The sequence below is a fragment of the Acartia tonsa genome, chromosome 14 (genome assembly GCF_053477335.1).
Source record: "Acartia tonsa isolate MP-2025a chromosome 14, ASM5347733v1, whole genome shotgun sequence".
In the NCBI taxonomy this organism is placed as follows: domain Eukaryota; kingdom Metazoa; phylum Arthropoda; class Copepoda; order Calanoida; family Acartiidae; genus Acartia; species Acartia tonsa.
In genome coordinates this window covers 34,949,868-34,970,208 of record NC_137273.1, presented here as the reverse complement: position 1 = coordinate 34,970,208, position 20,341 = coordinate 34,949,868, and the positions used below count along the sequence as shown (strand labels likewise).

The window sequence follows — 20,341 nt, the reverse complement described above, 5'->3', positions numbered from 1 at the left end:
CCCTGAAAAGCATATGAATACCTGGCTTCTGATTTAAAGAGTGAGTTCTCATTACACACAGCAATCAATTCTCTGTCGCAGTTTCCGCGCTCATAAGCAACACATGCCAGATGGGGATCTCTCTTCTCACAGTATTTACCAACAACCTAGATAGAAATATAGTCAAAAATCCTATTTTATAAAGTGGTAAGTTTTTGGTTTGTTTGTTAAGATCTTGCTAACCACTCTGGGTCTGTAAAAACATTTTGAATTCTTTAGGGAAGCTTTAAGTAAGTACTGGAATGGTTTTAGTCTATTTATTGGCCCCTTTAAATTGATGCAGAAAAATTTCAGATCAAAATTCGTGCCATTTAATCATTGATTACGAGATGGTTGCATTAACCCCCCCCCCCTCCCTTACGCGGTACCCAAAATTTCATTCCCTAGTTTACAATCCAATAACCCCTCCCTCCCTCATTGAGAAAATATTTACCTTGCTGTCATAATATTGATTCTCTCTGAGGAACCTTTCAGCATTGTTGTTGCTGTCAATATAGATCTTGGCAACCGCGTTGTGGGTGGCAGGCTCAGTGCTGCCTTCATGGACACGTGTCTCCAGCCAGGGCAGGATCAGCTTCAGCCGGTTTCTTTTCTCAACCTAAAAGGCGCGAATAGTTCAATTTCCGTAGATTTTTCACTTCAAAAACTAATGAAGAATAATTTTGAATTTTCAGTAGGTAAACGAAGAGGAGATCTAAATATTTATGTGGATCCCATAAAACACAGTAAAACCCCTGTAAAAAGCAAAAATTTCATGTATAGCTTGCGTCAAACAGGTATTAGTAAAAAAAAAACTTTATACCTATCTAATCCATTTCATTGAACTTCCTAACACATGTTTATATGAAGCTATGAATAAGAAGCCTTCTAAGGTGTTTCTAATAAAATATAAAAACATTGTGGTTTGTTTGAAGTAGCGACGATTTTTAATAACTTAATTCATCAATCTAAAAAAAGCATCTTCTAAAATCAACATTTCAATAAATACCTCTTCGACCAATTCATCTGTGTTGAACTGGCCCCTGACCACAAGGATCAGGTTCTTGATGATGTCCTCTGAACAGTCCACGTCCAGCAGACCACCAACCACAACTGGCAGACGGGAGGGGTTCACCTTCTGTACGTAGATCTCTGCAAATATAACAACTGGTTACTGGGATAATCAATGATATATTGATCTAAATAAGAGATAATAAAAATAGGCACATATTGTGATATATAGGTAGTAGTAGCTAAAGATCTTGGAAAATGATTGTCAGAATAAAATAATAAGATAAGATTTTCAGGGAAGCTTAATAAATATTTTAGAATCGTTTAAGGCTATTTCCTAACCTCCATCGCCACGTCCCCTTTTGGCAAAGGAAGAAGCAAAAAGTATAAAACAAGGTAGCACCAAAGATGTAACTTTTATACAAGTATTTTAATAATGTTAATAACAATGACAGTAAAGCACAATCATTTTGAATAACTTTAATTTGTGCATAATATTTTTTCTTTAGTTGTTGTATCCCTGCCAATAGCTACTTACCAATATACTTCTGAAGATTATTTCTGTATAGGTACAGCACAAGGTCGTGAACAAAGTCATATCTGTCGCACACAATAATCAGCGGCAGCTGGTCGGTCAGCTTGGCCTCCTTCAGGAAGTTCTTGACCCGCTCGGGGGCATAGCAGTTGCTCTCCCTGCAGATACGCTCCACCTCCTTGATCTGGCCGGTCTTGCAGGCAGCCTCGATATACTTGAAATGAACCTCGGGATCCTAGAAAAAATATTTATATTTATCCAGTTATGGCAAAGTTAATTTTAATAAAATATTAAAGTTTCCCACGGATAGAAAACTAAAAAATGTAAGATTAATTCCAGTTTTGTTCGCCCGGAGGGGAATAATTTCAAGATATAAGCAGTATATTATAAAAGCAGCCTTAATTATAAACTGAATGCTCTTTGTTAGTGGTATTTTCACCTAAAATATAAGCAGTTTATCTGAAATAGCAGCCGAAATACGCAATAGCGTTAGACTACAGACATTGAATTATCGAGTATCTTTACTTCTAAAAACTTCGACTGATTTTTACCTGGCTGAAGTTGACAATGCTGCCCAAGAAGTAGAACAGTCCTTCGAATGACTTGAACGACTCGAACAGATCAATGAGGGAGTTGGTGGTCAGCTGCTCGTGATACTTGGTAGCAACTTGCACGCACACCTGTAATATTACAGATAATTGTTATTACATATTTCCACGGTTTATGTGTCATGAAGTGATAGGGTAGTCACTCAGAAGGCCTTTATTAGCGAGTCAAAAATAAAGGAAATTATTGTCATATAATTAAGAATGTGAATAAAGCGTTGCTCCAAACAAGAAGTCCTTAAAAGTAACAGGATGTCTGTCTTTGTAGGTGTAGCGAAGGATATCACTAACCGCTGGACTGATATGGTTCTCCTTTAGTGAAGCAAGCTTTTTAGAGGTCCAGGGTAAATTTAGAACTACACCTTCCAAAAGAAATCGCCCCCGGAATAAAAACCTTTGTTTTTCCTAAGTCTTCTATTAAAAACTGAATTTGAAAATGGACGGTAGACTTAACCCCTCTCCACTTTCCCCAAATGCCACATGACCTCTAGGGGCGTATACAAAAATTAATAGAAAAAGCTACCTGTAGATTTTGTCTGATATTGGCCTGTAGCATGGCCTTCAAACACTCAAGAGAATCTTCCACAGATAAAGTTCCAAAGAATCCAACCAACCAGTCTAAATAAGTATAATGTTGAAAAGAGACGTTTCATAAAAAGATCATAAGAAAATCCTTGTATAAAAGTAACAGGATGTTTGTCTGTCCAGTGTGTAGCAAAGGATCTCGTTAACGCTTACTATAAATATAAAGTTCTTTAAGTCTCATTTAGTAATTGAAGTGATCTTTCCATCTAAAAGATTGTTTTCTAAATCTCTTTTCTCCTTATAATCCGCATTAATATACGCCCACTTTAATGTACTAACATTTTACAAAATTAAGAATAATGCAAGTATCTAAAATATCATTTGCTTGTTAATTTCTCGCTGAATTGTAAATTATTATTCTAGTTTAAAATAAATATTTATTTACCAGCGTTGAGCAGATGTGTATGAACAACAGCCCTCTTGATATCATACAGATCAGTGTAATGCTCCAGAGCCCGCTGCAACAGGCCAGCCTTCTCGCACAGGCTGGCGATGTGGGCGCGGTCGTAGTGGGAGAACATGTTGTTGCCCATAATGGCGTCGGCGACTTGCGGCGCGGCCATCAGGTTCATCTCTAGCAGGCGTGTCTGCAGTGGTCCCTCACTTGGTCTAAAATAATAAAGAGATTTGAAACTAAACCGTTCAGTATCTGTTGAATACAAACCGGTTCTACTCCGTTTAAATTCTAATAAAAAAGTAACAGGAGTTTTGTCTGTCTGTGTGTAGCTTAAGATCATCGTAACCACACGACCAAAATTGTTCGCTTTTACAGTTAGGCCCCTAGGGGCGTAGCCGCTAGTAATAAGTATATTATTGTTTTAAAGAATCGATAATTTACGTACCTGTTATTCTTAAGGGCATCAAGGAGGAAGGCAGTACATTGTTGTACCATGTTTTGTTCCATGAAAACGTCCACAATCTGGGTGATATCGGCTAGGGGCTCTTCATCTTGGACAAGCATACCTGACAAATAATTAAAATTGAGTCAACTAGTTGGTAAACTTATTTAACCTGGCACTCCCCTTTGCTGTTTGATTGGGGTTGTATCTAGGGGTTAAAAACACCAGTCATAGGGGTTGTAAAGGAGTGGAGCTAAAGGAGGCCAAAGTTTTCCTCAAAAGTCTTTCATTTTCTATTAAGTGAATATAACCTAGTAACTGAATATAGAAGTATAAATAAAGAAAATTAACGAAACCTTCCATTAAAATATTTATGCATCTTGTAGCATGGGCCACTGACCGACGGACCAAGTAAGTAGAATGCTCTTTGGTAAGGGATATCTTCAACAAAGATATTAGGCAGACTATCTTAAAAAGTAGCCCAGATATAATAATCACATTTTTCCTATAGCGTTACGGACTGACGAACAAAGTAAATTACAGAGTAGCTGGGCTCCAAAACAAACATCTAATACAAACCTGCAAATTGAGCGCCGGATTCTGGGTTGACGCGCATCTGGTTTCTCAGCAGGAAAATATAATCAGGTGTGTACCCAACCTAATAACAAAATTAAAACTTTTAGGGGGGCTTTAAGCATGAGATAATTTAGGATAAAATTAATTTTAACCCTCCATGATGATAAACAAAATCACCTATTCAGAATAAAACTGTTTGTCAAAAAGTTTGTCCTTAACTAGTTAGGTATAAATAAATATTGGCCACGGAATAAGATTTAAACTTTAAGACCCAATGTTATTAACGTCTTTTTTCCCTCCTTAAGACTTTGTTCATCACCTTTAAATGGCTTATTGTCTAATTCTAATTCTATACTAATATCTATCTATAATACTAACCTTCTTGGCGTAGAGTACAATCTTCTGAAATTGTCCAGTCTCAGCAAAGCATTGGATAACCTTAAATGAAGAAACCATGAAACTAAGTCCATTTAAAAAGAACTCTTTGGAAATAAGTTAGTTTTTTATCTCTAAACTTAATCCCAGCGTAGGACTCTAACATGGAGGAGACTATACCCTCTCCCTCCAACCCATTTTTTAAATTCTATTTTACTTCAAATAAGGGGGAGGGGTTTTTGTACTCGACTTTAAAGGAAACCACCTAAAGCTAATTTTTTCAATATAGATTCTTATGCATAATCAATGTCGTATACCTATCTAATATCTATTCTATATCCTTAAAAATACTTTAAGAAACATTACCTTATTGGGGACATTAGCTCTCAAATAAACAGACAATGCCAATGTTGGGTCAGCAGCTTTCACCATGTCTCCCAACTCTTCAGAACATTCCATCTTATCCTCCTAAAAGAAAACAAATAAATTTATTAAATTACCTATGAAAAATAAAAAACTAGAAAACAGAATTAAGTAGTTAAGTTAAAGAGCAAAGTAATGTAGAAAAAAGAAGAATAACAGACAGACGTACAAAGTAAGCAACGATGCTCATACGAATCTTAAAACAAAATTTAAGCAATTCATCTTTTTTAACAGCTGGGAAAAATGTTTTCAGTACAAAGCCGACAGACAACGTTGTATAAGTTCTGTAGATGTTCATTTGTTAGTTTTAAGATGCCATATGATCTGTATTCGCCAATACCTAATGAAATTATTATACCTCTTTAATTTCTTATTAGGCCCAGTATGTATAACTTAAAATATTTAAATTTCAGAAGAGCTTACCTTGAGCCATTTTTCCAGGAGTTGTTTCCTGCCCTGGGCCAGCACAGGTCGGCACAACTCAAGGGATTCATATTTGTTCAATTTACCCTAAAAAAAATAATATTATATTTCTCGTATTTATTCGAATCCGGTGGATAGGAACCGGTTCTCATCCATACGAAAAAACTATGTCTAGCATCGTATTTATTATATCCAGCTTTCTATGAATATAAAAATGAACAATCATAAGATTAAAACCAGTTTTTTAGACGGTGCCTTCGGCACCTAGGGGCTAAAAAAATCTAGTTTTAATCTTATAATTGTACATTCTATATCCGCGAGAAGCCGTTTATAATACGATGCGAGAAATAACTATTATTTGAGAAAGCGGGTCAAGTCATAATGTGCTTGAACGTGGAGCATGAGTTGACCTTAGTGGCTATACCAAAGTGTCTCAGCCTACTCCATGACGACTTAGGTCCAAATCCTAAGAAACTATGTTTAATCAATCAATCAGCATTTCATTGGGTAATTCAGGGATCTCAAGGGATAAGACAATGAAGGATAAACTGATATAGATCCTAATGACGCAACGATGAACAAAATTACCCCTTCTGCAGATTTTAAACTATTAGTTTGAAAGTTAAGACATTATTTATTTTGAACCAATCAATCAAAATTTAATAAAAGTTCCCAAAGTTGTTGAGACAACGAGTAAGAAAACTTTGGGGATTAATGTAATAAAAAGCTTTTTGTCCCCTTCCTTCATGACTAAATCGAAACAAAAAATTCAAAGAACCCAAAGTTTTAAAGCTAACTAGTAAGATCTACATTTAGTATTTATACCTGATCTAAAAGAATGCCAAAATATTGAAGCAATGGAGACGTTTGTCCTGGTTGAGTTGGAACCTTAAAACAAATGCAAATCAATCAAATGATTCCAAATTTAATGATAGAGCTATAAAATGTTATAAGTCAGTTTTAATTCGCAAGTAAATAAATGAGATCATTTACTGTCGTAATATTAATACACAGCAGTCATTTGACACGCAGTAACATCATTCATAGGTTTAACAGGGAAGAAAAGAAAAGAAATAAACAATAATAAAACATTTTCTCAAATTAAATTCCTCCAAATTTTCGTGAATAAAAAAGTTCAGTTTCACAAAAAAAAACATTTAGGAAGTCAAAACGTTTGATATTAATTGGGGGGGGGGGGAGGGGGGGTGTTTAAAACATTAACAATAAATTACCGTTTATTAATGGTTTTATATAAGAATTTACTAAATTAATCTTTACGCATTTAGAATGTTTCAAAATATACAAAATTATAAAACGCACCTGCTGAAACTTGGCAATTGTCTGGGGTGTTCTCAAAATGCCCTTGGGTGCATTGGCGGCTACTTTAGCTGCTTCACTGTAGCTGCCGCGAGCAAACAAATCATTAAACTTGGATACGAACAGCTGATCAGCGCCTCCAAGATTATTTCTCACAGCTAAAATAAAGTTACAATTATTTTTATGCATAAAATTGAGATCAAGTAAATTATTCTTAAAGGGAAAATACAATGGGCAATAATTTGACTTACACTCCTAATTATGATGATCAAAAATACCACTTATATTATTATTGATTGAAAAGTTTTGACACTTATAGTCTAAGCCAACAAATAAAGATTCAAATGAAGTGTCCAGTGTCCACATATTTAGTGCAAATTATGAGGGAAAGTGTATTTTAAACTTTGGAAACCATAACAATTTAAAGTCTATTGACCCCTCACTCCTTGCTACTAACCAAAAATGTAACTTACCAAGCCTGAGAGCAAGGTCTGCGTTGTTAGCAATGCTGGTTGTCTGTTGGATGTATGGGACAACATTCTCTTCATCCATGCATACTGACAGTACCTAGATTTAACACATCAAGTTAAAACAAGGTTTTTTTCTAAACCCAGGGTGTATATTCTACATGGGATCCCCTGCTCAGGGGGGGGGGGGGGGGCATGAAAAATAAGTGGTTGGAGGGAAAAAAATGTAAAAATTAAGAAAACTGAAAACATTTTTACCATTCCCCCCCCCCCTCCTTGGTGAAAAAAAAACTAAAAAAATGTGTGGTAGGGGGGATAAAATAAATAAAATATAGAGTTCTTTAAATATTTTTCCATTTCCCCCCCCTACTTGGTGGGAAAAACTAGGGGGGGAAAAAAATCAAACATTTTGTAGCCGGGCCGGGAAAAAAAAAAATCTTGTGCATAATATACACGTATCCCTGACTAAACCATAAGTTTATTCAAGAATTGAATTAAAATTAGGGCTAAATTGAAGAAAATCAACCCAACATTTAAAATAAAAAAATTTCAGATGATGATTCTTTATAGGGGTTAGTGAGATTTTAAGTTACAGACAAACATCATGTAACTTTGATAGAAAGGATATTAAGTCAAATTACCTGTCCTTTACGATTAACTCCGATAATACCATTGCTAGGTTCATGAAGGGCCGTCACAAAAATTGTATCAGCGCTATAATACAACAAAATAAAATTAGTCCGACATATCAAACAATCTTAGGATCATAAAATGCATTAAAAATATGGATATGGGCTGTTTTAGTTGTTAAAGGAAAGTGTTAAAATATGACACCGAAAGATGTCTTTGAAAGACCTTGATTTTTTCATTTTAATATGGATTTCTAGATTGATTTCTAGGTAAATTAGGCAATATGCTAAAGGCCAAGCATCTCTATTATATTAAATGTAAGTATATCTGTCCATAAGAGCACCCTGTATTGAAAGTAATGTTTTATGTCAAATGAATTGTTGCTCTATATTTCTTCGCGTTCGTTTGTCGGTCTGGTATGACTGATTTGTTGAGTTTCTCTTTAATGGATGTTGTCATTCTTGTTTTTAACATATATTATATTAACAAGGCTTAATCAACGAGTAGCATATCTAGGAAAACTGCTTACCTAATTCTATTGGTATAAATACAAGCCCCGCTTTCAACATCAAACAAATGAACATAGCCGTATTTTGTTATTAAATAAGCTATCGAAGTTTTTGGTGAAACCTGAAATAAATAAGTCTTGTTATGTTTTAAATAGAATTAAGAACAAGTTTATTTAAATTCATGTCAATCATAATTTTTCTACAAAAGCGAAAATAAATATGGTAAATGATCAATTCCTTAATTGGACCATTAGAAACACTTTGTTGGAACATTCCGATCATACTATTGGTTCAAAATACACATATGAGCAAGTATTATTTTCCCCCCGTTAAATTCAATACTTTTTTTTACCGAAATCGCACCGTCCTATCAGTTGTGACTAAATAGAAATTCCCTTTCAGCTGGACGGCTTATTGTGTCTGATTAAACATCCAGGGCAATACATCTATTGGAGTTACAAAAGGAACCGCTAAAACTAGTTTTGTAAAGTTCTTTCTCGTCTAAGAGAGGAAGGGTACATTGAACTATAAGTAAAAATTGTACCCACAATTTTTATAAAACACTTATCTCATTCCTTTGCTTAAATATTTTGGGTACTTTTGTTAAGTCTTTAATGGTTAGTTAATCAATTGCTAGTGTCCAAACATTCCAACCGATAATCTACATCTTAAGAAACCCTGTTTGCGACTTCAACTGGCTGTCATAATATTACCTGCATAGCAACTGGGAAATCATTCTGTGCTTCTGGGGGAAAGAAAATATCCATAGCCTTCTTGGGGAAGGGGTTGTTACCGGTTGGGGGAGTTCCAACCTAAAATAATATAAAAATATTCAAATCAAAATTAACATTTACAATAATTTTTGCTAGAACATAATTTACATAAAATAGTACCTATAATACTACATTCTAAATTGTTTAAACCTACGTTTTATCAACATTAAGTATCTGTTGCTTAAAAAATGCAAAACATCAATGCAGACTGGCCAGCCAATTTTGAAAATAAAAAACGTACAAAACGTACACAAAAAAAATACGTTACGTACATAAAAAAAGTAAAAAAACGTACAAAACGTACATTCCTAATAAAAATGATGTTTATATTTTCCTAGTTACCTATTATCAAAACATTTAAGTCTACTAGCGAGGACACCATAACGGACCATAGCGGACTGACAGATACAAGATATCCTATTACTTATTAAAAAAGAACTAGCGCCTACGCTCCTAAAGACCTCTAGGGGCACTTGAGAAGGGGAGGGTTGAATTCAATAACCCATTTTTTTTTATTTTAGATTTAAAAAGAAAAAGTAAAAAACATGGATAACAACATACATAAGTAGCGAAGCTCTAAAGTTTTATATAGACATCTGGAAAAATTTAACTATAAAAAATCAGTGAGCAATTAAAGTTCTTTTTTGGGGGGAGGAGGTAATTTTTTTGTAAAGTCGATTTCTCTTGGAAGGGTGGATGGTGATACTCTTCCCCAAAATAGTTATAAAACTTCCAAGAACCTATGAGAAGCTATCCTGTTAAGGAGAACCATATCGGTTCAGCGGTTAGCGAGATCCTTTGGTACAAATAAACAGACATCCTGTTATCCTATTATATAAAGTAATAAGTTTTGCTTGTCTGTACCAAAGGATCTCGCTAACTGCTGAAAATATATGGTTCACCTTTACAGGGTAGCTTCTCATAGGCCTCTGGAAGGTTTATAACTATTTTGGGGGAGGGTAACACCCCCTCCCAAGAAAAATGACCACTAGAAAAACTACTCCCCCTCCCTCCAAACTAAAATTAAAAATTGGCATGGGGGGGGGGCGAAGGTAATATCTCCTCCCTAGAGGACTCTAGGGGCGTAGCCGCTAGTCTATAATACAAAGTAGAACGATGTCTGTCCGTCTGTCCCTTAAGATCTCAGTAACCACTGAACCGATTGGATTCTACTCTTCAGGGTATATACCTATTGGTCCTGTGGTGGTTTTAGGCTATTTTTTTTTTGGGGGGGGGGGGTGGGACACCCCCAACCCCCCAAAAAACAAAAAAATCAACCCCCCATTTTTTTTTTTTTTTTTTTTTTCTTTTAGGAGATATCCCTGGTCCTTTTTTTTGTAGGAGATATCCTTAGTCCTTTGTAGAAGATTTCCTTTGTAGAAGATTTCCTTTGTGGAAGATTTGCTTTGTAGAAGATTTCCTTGGTCCCTATTTTTTTTTTTTTTTTACGAATTTCACCTTACACTTTTTTTGATCACCTCTTGGGGCAAAGCCCCTAGAGGCTAGGGGCGAAGCCGCTAGTTATGTACAAAGTATATCCTATTATAAGGACCAGCGACTACGCCCTTAGAGGCCTCTAGAGAAACTTGATTAGGGGGGAGTTGAATTCAAACACCCAATTTTATATTTTTTATTTGAAAATAAAAAGTAAAACACAAGGATGACAACATCCTTAAGTAGCTAAGCTCAAAAGTTATGGATGGAAATCTGGGAAATTAAATAAACTAGGCATAGAGTAGTGTCATAAAAAAAAACATTTAACTTATTCAAATAAATCACAAAACCTTTTTAAAAATATATAATAATGTGAAAATCTAGGAATAAATTCAGCCCCCCAACCAATAATCAAATCTCAATGAAACAAAGTGGAAGTATTGAGAATAAAAACTTATACAATCCCTGAAAATTACAACCATCCATCAAGAAAATGAGTAGAGAAAATCATAAAAACATATACATCTAGGAATTGATCTAGCACTGCAACAAATAGACAAACCTTAAAGACACTTTTTGAAAATATGTAGAATGTGAATTTATCTATTCCCTGAAAATTTTAGCCGTCTATCTTGAATAGGAGTCGAGAAAATCACAAAAACTTGAAAATCTAGGAATAGATTTGGCACCCCAACCAAAAGGTAAATCTCAATGAAAATATGTAGGATGTGAACTTATTTAATCAAAAAACAAGAGCCAAGAAAATCACGTTTCTCTGATGGCATAACGGACTGAGAAAGTATTTATAGAGTAGCTTCGCTAATAATTTTTCTAGTGAGAAGGGGGGGGGGGGGTTGGATTAGACCACCCCCATTTCTGTTTTCAATTTTAAAAAGAAAGAAAAAATAGGGGAAGGGTGGTTATTTTTTTCTAAGAGTGATTTCTCTTGGGAGGGTGGTTGTACCCTCTCCCAGAACCTATAAGAAGCTACCCTGTAAAGGAGAACCATATCGGTTGAGAGAGCCTTCGGTACAAACAAACAATTAGTAAGACATACATCCTGTTATTACGTACTAAGTATATCCTATTATATAAAGTAGTAAGTTTTTTGTTTGATATTTAAGATTTTCATTACTTCTGAACCGATGTCGGTTCAGCAGTTAACGAGATTCTTCGCTACAGAAAAAAAAAGGATTTAGAGGATTATACATATCCTAATATATAAAGTGTTTTATGCTTTTTTGTCTGTAACGAAAGATCTAGCTAACCGCTGAACCGATATGGTTCTCCTTTACAGTAAAGCTTCTTACATACCCTGAGATGGTTTTAGGCTATTCGTTTTTAGAAATAAGTCTGGGTATGGTTTTAGGCTATTTGTCTGACATTTCATATTCCTTTGAATATATAGCTCCTAGATGCTAGGAGCGCAGCCGCTAGTAATAGGATATAGGGTTATTTTGTCTAATGCTAAAGATCTCAGAAAATACTAGTCTTTAATACAAAGTAAAACAATGTCTGTCTGTCTGAAGCTTAAGATCTTGGTAATAGATGAACAGATTCGGTTCTACTCTTCAGGGAATATATCTACTGGTCCTGTGGTGGCTTTAGGCTATTTTCTTGGAGTGTGGAAAACCCAACCCCCCAAGAAAACAACCACCCCTTAATTGATTTTTGTAAACTAATGCAAATAAGCTGGGTGGGGCCTAAATGAAAAAAAATTATCACAATATCTTTTTTCGTTTTTTTACTAATTACGAACAAACGATCCTATAAAGGAGGGAACGAATCCTTTAAAGGATAGGGGCGAAGCCGCTAATCCTAGTAGTAAGTAAAAAGCTTTAAGTGTCCCACCCCCCAAGAAAATAGCTTAAAAATATTCCCTGAAGAGTAGAACCTAATAGGTTCAGTGGTTACTGAGATCTTAAGCTTCTAAAAGACAGACGGACAAACAGACAGACAGACATCATTCTACTTTGTATTATAGATAATATACTATTTTCGTAATACTTTTTTTACAAATACAAATACATATACAAATACTTTTATACTTATATTTGATTCTTATTCTTTAAAAACTGAAGATACCAAAAAATAAGACTTCTTAATCCTAAACTGAACACCATATGATATCTCGGAAATTTTACCTAAGTAGATATATAAAGAATTTGAAAAAAATTATTGTAAAATCTATTACAGGTTAGTTGCACAAAGTGCATTTAGACTTGAAATTAGTCAACTGCATATCATTTTCTGTTCAATTCTTTAAACTATATCTATAAAACATATATTTCAAATCCATAAATTTAAACTATAAGTTCTAAAAACATACATATATCACATATTTTACCTACATATTTTTGTTCTATATTATTGAATTTATTTTTTAAAATACACCTATAGTTTTTGTTAAAATTTTCGTGTACAAAACATACAAATTACTTTTCTGCTAATATTTGATTCTTATTATTTAAAAAAAAAACGTAAAATGTACAAAAATACAAATTTCAAAATACGTTACGTACACATATCAAAATAACGTCCAGAACGTACACAGATTCGATGCGTAACGTACAAAACGTACAATCTGGCCAGTCTGTCAATGGATTGGATATAGTATATACGTGGATGTGATGACAAGGAGAAAATTGTCTTCAATTTAGGTTGCTAACATTGATATCATTTATTGGTTAGTTGTTTTACAGTGTGAGTGGAATGGGATAAAGAGGATGGATGGGCATGATCATTATTTTAGCCAGCTACAGGTATTACTTACAGAGTAAATGATAAGTGAAACTTGTAGCTGATGATCATCTCCCTCCAACCCATTTACCCCATCCCCTCCCCTCATACTGGATGAACGAACTGACCAATAAATGATGTAATAACAAATCAATTTCAAAAAAGCTACCTCAATAATATGAAGCTTGCCGCCGTTAGCGCCCCTGACAGCGAATATAAACAGGTTGGAGTCCTGCTGGTTACCCTCCATTCTAAATTGAACAAATGCGGCTGCGTGACCCTCAATTGGCTGAGACACTTTCCTGTTCATCAATTCATCCATTATATTTAGGAAAATACTAAATTTGGCATATTCCATTAAAAGGTCTAGTAGAGTATTTGAAAAAAAAAATATTAAATAGCATGGGCGTGGATGTTAGATTTTAATGGGACACGGAAAATATATTTTTTTCTTTGACTTTTTTACCTATCAAAAAAAAAGAAATTGACTCCTTATTAAGTTAAGGTAGGTACTCAGTGTTATTCCAATAAAAATAATTCTAGAAGTAGGTAAACCTTTTATTTTCAAAGGAAAAAAGTTTAAAACACCATTCTACCATAATGACTAAAATATAGGAAGCAAAGCAACTGTATATTAATTAAGGGTAGGTATTTCAATGGCATATAATGGACATCCCAACGTTCCTTTCAACGCTGTATAGCTGCATAGCGCCTACAACCCTATTCTGCTGGGCGCTGATACCAATCAATAGCAACCAGTTACACGCGGCGTCACAACGGTAATTGATAATCTGAAATAATAAAAATTTTAGATTCTCAAAATTTATTTTGAATTGAAAAGCTCTTAAAAACAGAAGAACTTTCAACACATCATTTTTACCCCCTCAAAAAACTTGCACGCCATTGTTGGTAACGTTGTTTTATCATAATTGGGGGTGTGTTTTACAGTGGCTCGCATCATGTCATCTTGCCATATTGTCTATCATTTAGGGAGGGGACATTGGGCTTTTTATTACAATAGTCCCCAAAGTTTTTAAATAATGTTTTCTTATTCGTTGGTTAACAACTTTGGGGACTTCTTATTGAATTTTGATTTGTTGGTTCATTAACTTGAGTGCCCAAACGTTTCAACTAATAATTTTCATCTACAAAAGGGTAATTTTGAGTATCATCATTGGTAATTTACATCAATAAATTAGTCATTGACTTATCCCTTTATATCCCCGACAAAATTGTCTGTCCAATTACCTGACATCCAGATAGAGAGGCATGTCTTTCAAACATTTTGACTGGCTGGGCATCACCCTCCATAGACCAGTGATATACTACTGTCTCAGTAACCAAAGCTAAATAAAGAAACTTAGTAAAACAAGGATGACAACATCTATCAACGAAGCAAAAAAAAGTGGAAGAGAGACAAATGGAACGAATGAAATATATAGTAGAGGTTCAGTGGTCATATTGAAGAGGATGAATTCATAGAAAATCACAAAACCGTTACATAATATAAAATAGGTATCTTTTGTAGAATGACGGACACACTGAAGGACAAAGTAAGTTTTTCATTCTATCTTAATAGCAGACGAGAATTTCTCCTTTCCCCATATTATTACGGACTGACGGAAGTACCGACAGACAAAATGAATTGTAGAGTAGCTTTGCTATAAACATTTTTATTTTATTGAGGAGAGCCGTACGTACAAGTAGAACACATTTCCAGTAATGAGATATGAAACCTTACATATACACATTTAACAATATAGAATGTATAGGTATTACACAAATCATACATACAATTTTTAAACATTGTATACAAGTGACTAATAAAATAACTAAGCTTAAATGACAATATTTGAAAAACGCTTACCTATCATTTTCTCGTTGATCCACTTCCAGAAAATGACATCGTCCTGTGCCAATAAAAATAGGAAAAAGATTATATTTTAATAAATTAAAGTAACAGGATGTCCTAATTTTGTCTGTCTTTGTGTAACGACGGATCTAGCTATTCTAATCGCTGGACCAAATAGGTCCAATGTAGCTTCTAAGGTCCTATGAAGACTAATTTCTTGGAGGGTATCACCACCCTCCTAGGAGAAATAGCTAAAAGAAAAAAAATAAACTCAATTTTTTTTTAATACTTAAACAACTTAAACTCAACCCATCCCACTACAAGAGCCTCTATAGGCCCCGAGGGGCGTGTAGGCTAATCTTTTAATAAAGTTAAGTTTTGAATAATCGAAACATCCCTAATTTAAGACACCCTGTATTCCAGATTATTACAAAAGCACAAACTAATCCTTCCTTTTTTAAAATAGTCATTAAAAATAGCCAAGTTGTATTACCCAACCCGCTTATTAAGTCATATTCTAAATAAAAAAACTTCAAGTTATTTTATCTCTTTTATTAGGCTTCAAAAAGTTCATTATCAACATTACGTATGTAAATATTTAACAAAAGCTTCGCTACAAAAAAAAATATTTCCTTTCACCCTAATTCCTAATGCAAAGTGTTTTATTGTAAAACATGAAAACCTTTAATTGCATAAAAACCCAAACTTCCGGCTTTATGAGAAAACATTTTTAAATAGAGGATTTATAGAGTGGGGTTTATAATTTTTGTTCAATTTATGTGTCATCTGTAAAATCAGTAAATAAGCAGAAATTAAAATACTTTTTTCTGTACTTTACTCGGGACGAAAAGACATACGGACATTACCTTGTTAAAAACTAAATAAAAATTTCGTTGACTCATATTAAAAAATCAACATATTTCTTTTAGAATGATAAAAATATTTTTGTTAAGTCTATTACGAGATCAAAGGGGGGGGGTAAAATGTGGTGACTCGTGCCACGACATACCAGCAATTTTATTTTGGGTGCTACTCCCTTAGTTTTAGAGATAATTGGATAAAATCTTTTGGGCTGGGTCAGTAATTACCCCAACTAGAGGTATCTTTCAAAAAAAACGGCGGCGGGACCGCCGCTCCCGCCGCCCGCCGCCGTTTTCCGCCGCCAACAAAAAAAATTTTTTTTTGCATTTCTCGCCGAATTAGGCAATTTGGAATCATTTGAGACCATGTTATTTTTTTCAAAAATTTTTCCCCTTACAAGCAGCCCTGCGGGGGGGACTTAGTCATTTTTTTCAAATTCTCGTATATCAAGGTATATCTTAAATACAGTACTTCTCCTGTGATTTTGAAGATATTGAAACAAAATCTTTTTAGGTTGGTAAGTAAAAAATATTTGAATTAAGAAAACGGCGGCGGGACCGCCGCTCCCGCCGTCCGCCGCCGTTTTACGCCGCCAACAAAAAAATTGCAAAAAAAAAAATTTTTGGTGGCGGCGGAAAACGGCGGCGGGCGGCGGGAGCGGCGGTCCCGCCGCCGTTTTTTTTGAAAGATACCTCTAGTTGGGGTAATTACTGACCCAGCCCAAAAGATTTTATCCAATTATCTCTAAAACTAAGGGAGTAGCACCCAAAATAAAATTGCTGGTATGTCGTGGCACGAGTCACCACATTTTACCCCCCCCCCCCCTTTTAATATTCTAATGACTATACTATAAGCTTAATTTCGTTAACTAAGGTGCAATTATAGTCGGCAAACCCAGACGTTTTGTGACATTCTTGTTCACTTTAAAATCAAAATAAAAACAAAGTTTGTAGGTATAAACCCATCAGAAAACTATATTATTTTAAAGTTCGCCTTCAATATCACGCCTGCTATCAGTAAAAAAAAAATGCGCCTAACATATCAACATTAAGCTAAATTAAAGCTCATGGCAATGTTTTTAACTGTGGAACCCCCCCCCCCCCACATTACAAGGATTTAAATACCTGCATGCTAAAGGACTTGATTTTTGTCTTCATCTCAATGTTGAAAATTTGCAGCGTTTTCTGGGCTAAAAATAAAAAAATCTTTATAAATATATTAGTAAGACAATTTTGTAATTCAGAGATCGTGTCTGAGATTAGGAAAAGGACGATACATCCTTAATTATAATTTACAATATAACCCCTTCTTTGTTGTAAAATTAATGGTTGACTAATTTGGCATCTGCAAGTTCGAACCAATCAATCAATACTTAGTAAAAGTACCCAAAGTTTTGAAGCCATAGAAAAAAAGGATTTACATGGTTTCACAAAACATGAAGCAAAAATAAAACACATTTTTAAATATAATTAAGCATAACATTAGCAACCACTAAGTAGCAATACATAAACAAAAAAATAAATAACGTTACAATTAATATTTTAAACATTTTCATTGGTATCTAGAAGGAAAGGACAATTGAAGAAAAATATTTTACCACTGCCTTTTTTAAAAATGCGATTCCATAATTTCTTTAAAGGTTACAATAACTTTTTATTTATAAAAAAACTTAAGTTATAACTTTTGAAAGTTTTTCTTTATGTGCCCTATCCCTATATAGTGTCACTAAAATAAAGTTTTTCGTTTTATAACTTCTTTAAAATAGGCCTGAACACACATAAATATATATTTTATATTATGTACATCTTTTTTCACTAGATTCTTAGCTCTTTAAGATGCTAGTCACTAAATTTCTTGGATCATGGAAAGAAAACGAAGTAGCGGGGTTTCGTCGTATTCTTTTAGTAGCCTTTCTTTTATTTCTAGCCCCTGTGTGGCCAATTTCCTAACCCTGCGAAGCAATCATTAAAATTTACCTAACCTAACCTAAAATAACCTATCAAAAGCTAATGTGAAAACCCGCTACTGCGTTTTTTTTCTTCCATGATCCAGTTTCTTGAGCTGTTTCATTTTCTTCATTGCTTTCATTCTCTTGAAAACCTTGTTGGAGAATGTAAACCCTAGAATCTGAATATTTACTGGCTGTGATTATGTATCTAATGTAAAATCAACCAACTAGTATATATCCAGACCCGAAGGCCTGATCTTGGGTTGTCTTCTTTCTTCTCCAATGAATCTTCATGATAAGGATAGGATACAATCATAGGAAGGCAAGGCAATTATTTAGTATATGAATAAAGTCTTTTTTGAAGATTGCTGATAATAAACAAATTTTTAAAGATTGTTTTCTAAAAAAAAGGGTTACATTTAATATGCAGAGGAAAAGCGAAAGCATCTTTTACAAAGTAGGGGGGGGGGGGGGGGGTTGTTATATGCCAAATTAAGTTTCATTTCAATTTTTAAAGTTAAAGAATGCCCTATCAAAATAGTAAAATACGCGTTTCAAAACTAAAAATCCATTTAATTGCAATACGAAAAATTATTCTTTAAGATGCTTCAGTTTAACAGTACTATATAAAATCGAGTGTTTTAAACATGAAATATTTTTTACATAAAAACAGCATATTTTAACAATTTATAAATTTAAATATTTTATCATTCTAAATACATTTATGGTTCTAATAAATAAAATGATAAGGAAATATACTAAAGGAAAAAAAAGATGTATTTTTTTTTATGTGAAATTTTTTACTGTTTTTTAAAAACATTTTACACGGTAAATAAACCAACACAACGAACATTAAGCTGGTTTCTAAAATATTAACTATCATTGACAATAGCATGGTTGTTCAGACATAAAATCTACTGTGCTACAAAAATATAAACATTGTAAAACCCAGAGGGTATATTGCTTGCACATTGCAAAGTTGCATTCATCTACACAACACATAAAACCAGTTTACTCAGCAATTTTTTATGCAATTTTGAATTGTGATTCAAACAAAACATACAAAATTAATCAATAGCAAAAACTACAACACTCAATATACAATTATATGATTATCTTTCCTTAAAAGAGCTGGAAATTTTAGTCGATAGAAAAAATATTTTTTCATTGATCAAAACTAAAACCAATATAGACTAGCTTTACAAGATAATAAAGCAAAATTTAAATATAATTCTTAATGTATGCAGAGATTAATTTCAATAAATATGAAACAAATGTTTTAATATAAATATTTTAGTTATTTTGTAAGCTTTTCCTAGAGAAACAATAGTATTAAACTGCCCTTTAAACATCGATAGAAAAGCAGTAAGTTAGAATTATTATAAAACTTATATTTTTATAGTAATAAGCAAAAAAGGTACAAACTACGTCAAAAAAAACTTGATTTAGAAAATCTTTAAAGCTTAAATCATACTACTTGAAACGTCTATAGAGTAGCTACTATACTACAAAATTCTGAGGAAACTATATATGAATGACATTGAAATCGAATAAGGCATCGAATTACATCATTAAAAACACTTGACATATTTTTTTCTGTATCTTTATGTGTTGCTAATTTAAAGTTAATTTTGATTTTTTCCATATACATTAACTAAAATATACTAATGACAAACGCAGCTTAAAAAGTGATTTCGTATTATAGTTTTAATTAGGTTTTAAAGGGCCTTGTTAAACAAATGAAAAAATAGAACTTAGAAAAAAAATATTTTTAATGGATATTACAAATATAAAATTGTAGAACTAAATAATAATAATGTATAATATAATAAAAATGTATAATTTTTCAAACACGTTTAATAGATCATTTTAGTGTTGAGCTTAAACAATATCAGTTTGTTTTTACTTTTGCAGTGTTAAATTTCGAGGGTAAAGCCTACAAAACTATGCATTTTTATCATATCATCTTCTATATTTTGTCTGAACCCCCCCCCCCTTTTACCACTAATATGGATAAAAAACTATTTGGGCTGCATAGGGTAGTAAAAACAAAAAAAATATGAAACTCTTAATTGAACAATCTTTTGTAATTTTTGTGTAATTCTTTCAAACAAAACATTCTAAAAATCTTAACTAAAGATCTAATTTTATTGCAATAAAAACTTTAGGAAGGGCAAAAAAGTTTAAAACTAAAAACAAAGGAAATTGAACAGTTTTTTTATATAATTTTTGCAGTTGACCTACATAGAGAAATGCTGAAATAATCAAACTAATAAAAGTTCTTGACAATTTAGTTTTAACAGTATTCTATGCATTATCAAATGCCTTATTTATTTAACAAGGATGAAAACATCAAGAAATAGTACGGCTTATGAAAAAAAGAGACAATTTACGAATAAAATAAAGAATATCTTTTACTTA

At 33.3% G+C, this 20,341-nt stretch overlaps 1 protein-coding gene across 3 annotated transcripts in view; it reads right to left on the bottom strand.

The window, feature by feature from the left end:
- Chc (clathrin heavy chain) overlaps nt 1-20,341 on the bottom strand; it is a 47,986-nt gene that overhangs the window by 22,521 nt on the left and 5,124 nt on the right. For 2 of the 3 annotated variants that reach the window (XM_080146881.1, XM_080146884.1), the window contains exons 4-26: nt 17,098-17,161; nt 15,127-15,176; nt 14,508-14,605; nt 13,946-14,050; nt 13,429-13,563; nt 9,027-9,125; nt 8,334-8,434; nt 7,816-7,888; nt 7,181-7,274; nt 6,711-6,865; nt 6,216-6,278; nt 5,391-5,477; nt 4,911-5,012; nt 4,548-4,607; nt 4,173-4,251; nt 3,597-3,717; nt 3,140-3,363; nt 2,693-2,787; nt 2,116-2,244; nt 1,568-1,799; nt 1,028-1,170; nt 473-637; nt 22-146 (exon numbers count right to left, since the gene is read on the bottom strand). In XM_080146881.1, the coding sequence (XP_080003007.1) occupies nt 22-146; nt 473-637; nt 1,028-1,170; nt 1,568-1,799; nt 2,116-2,244; nt 2,693-2,787; nt 3,140-3,363; nt 3,597-3,717; nt 4,173-4,251; nt 4,548-4,607; nt 4,911-5,012; nt 5,391-5,477; nt 6,216-6,278; nt 6,711-6,865; nt 7,181-7,274; nt 7,816-7,888; nt 8,334-8,434; nt 9,027-9,125; nt 13,429-13,563; nt 13,946-14,050; nt 14,508-14,605; nt 15,127-15,176; nt 17,098-17,161 (2,599 nt within the window). Of the gene's footprint in view, nt 1-21; nt 147-472; nt 638-1,027; nt 1,171-1,567; nt 1,800-2,115; nt 2,245-2,692; nt 2,788-3,139; nt 3,364-3,596; nt 3,718-4,172; nt 4,252-4,547; nt 4,608-4,910; nt 5,013-5,390; nt 5,478-6,215; nt 6,279-6,710; nt 6,866-7,180; nt 7,275-7,815; nt 7,889-8,333; nt 8,435-9,026; nt 9,126-13,428; nt 13,564-13,945; nt 14,051-14,507; nt 14,606-15,126; nt 15,177-17,096; nt 17,162-20,341 lie in introns of all 3 variants that reach the window. The other variant, XM_080146883.1, reaches the window with a different exon arrangement.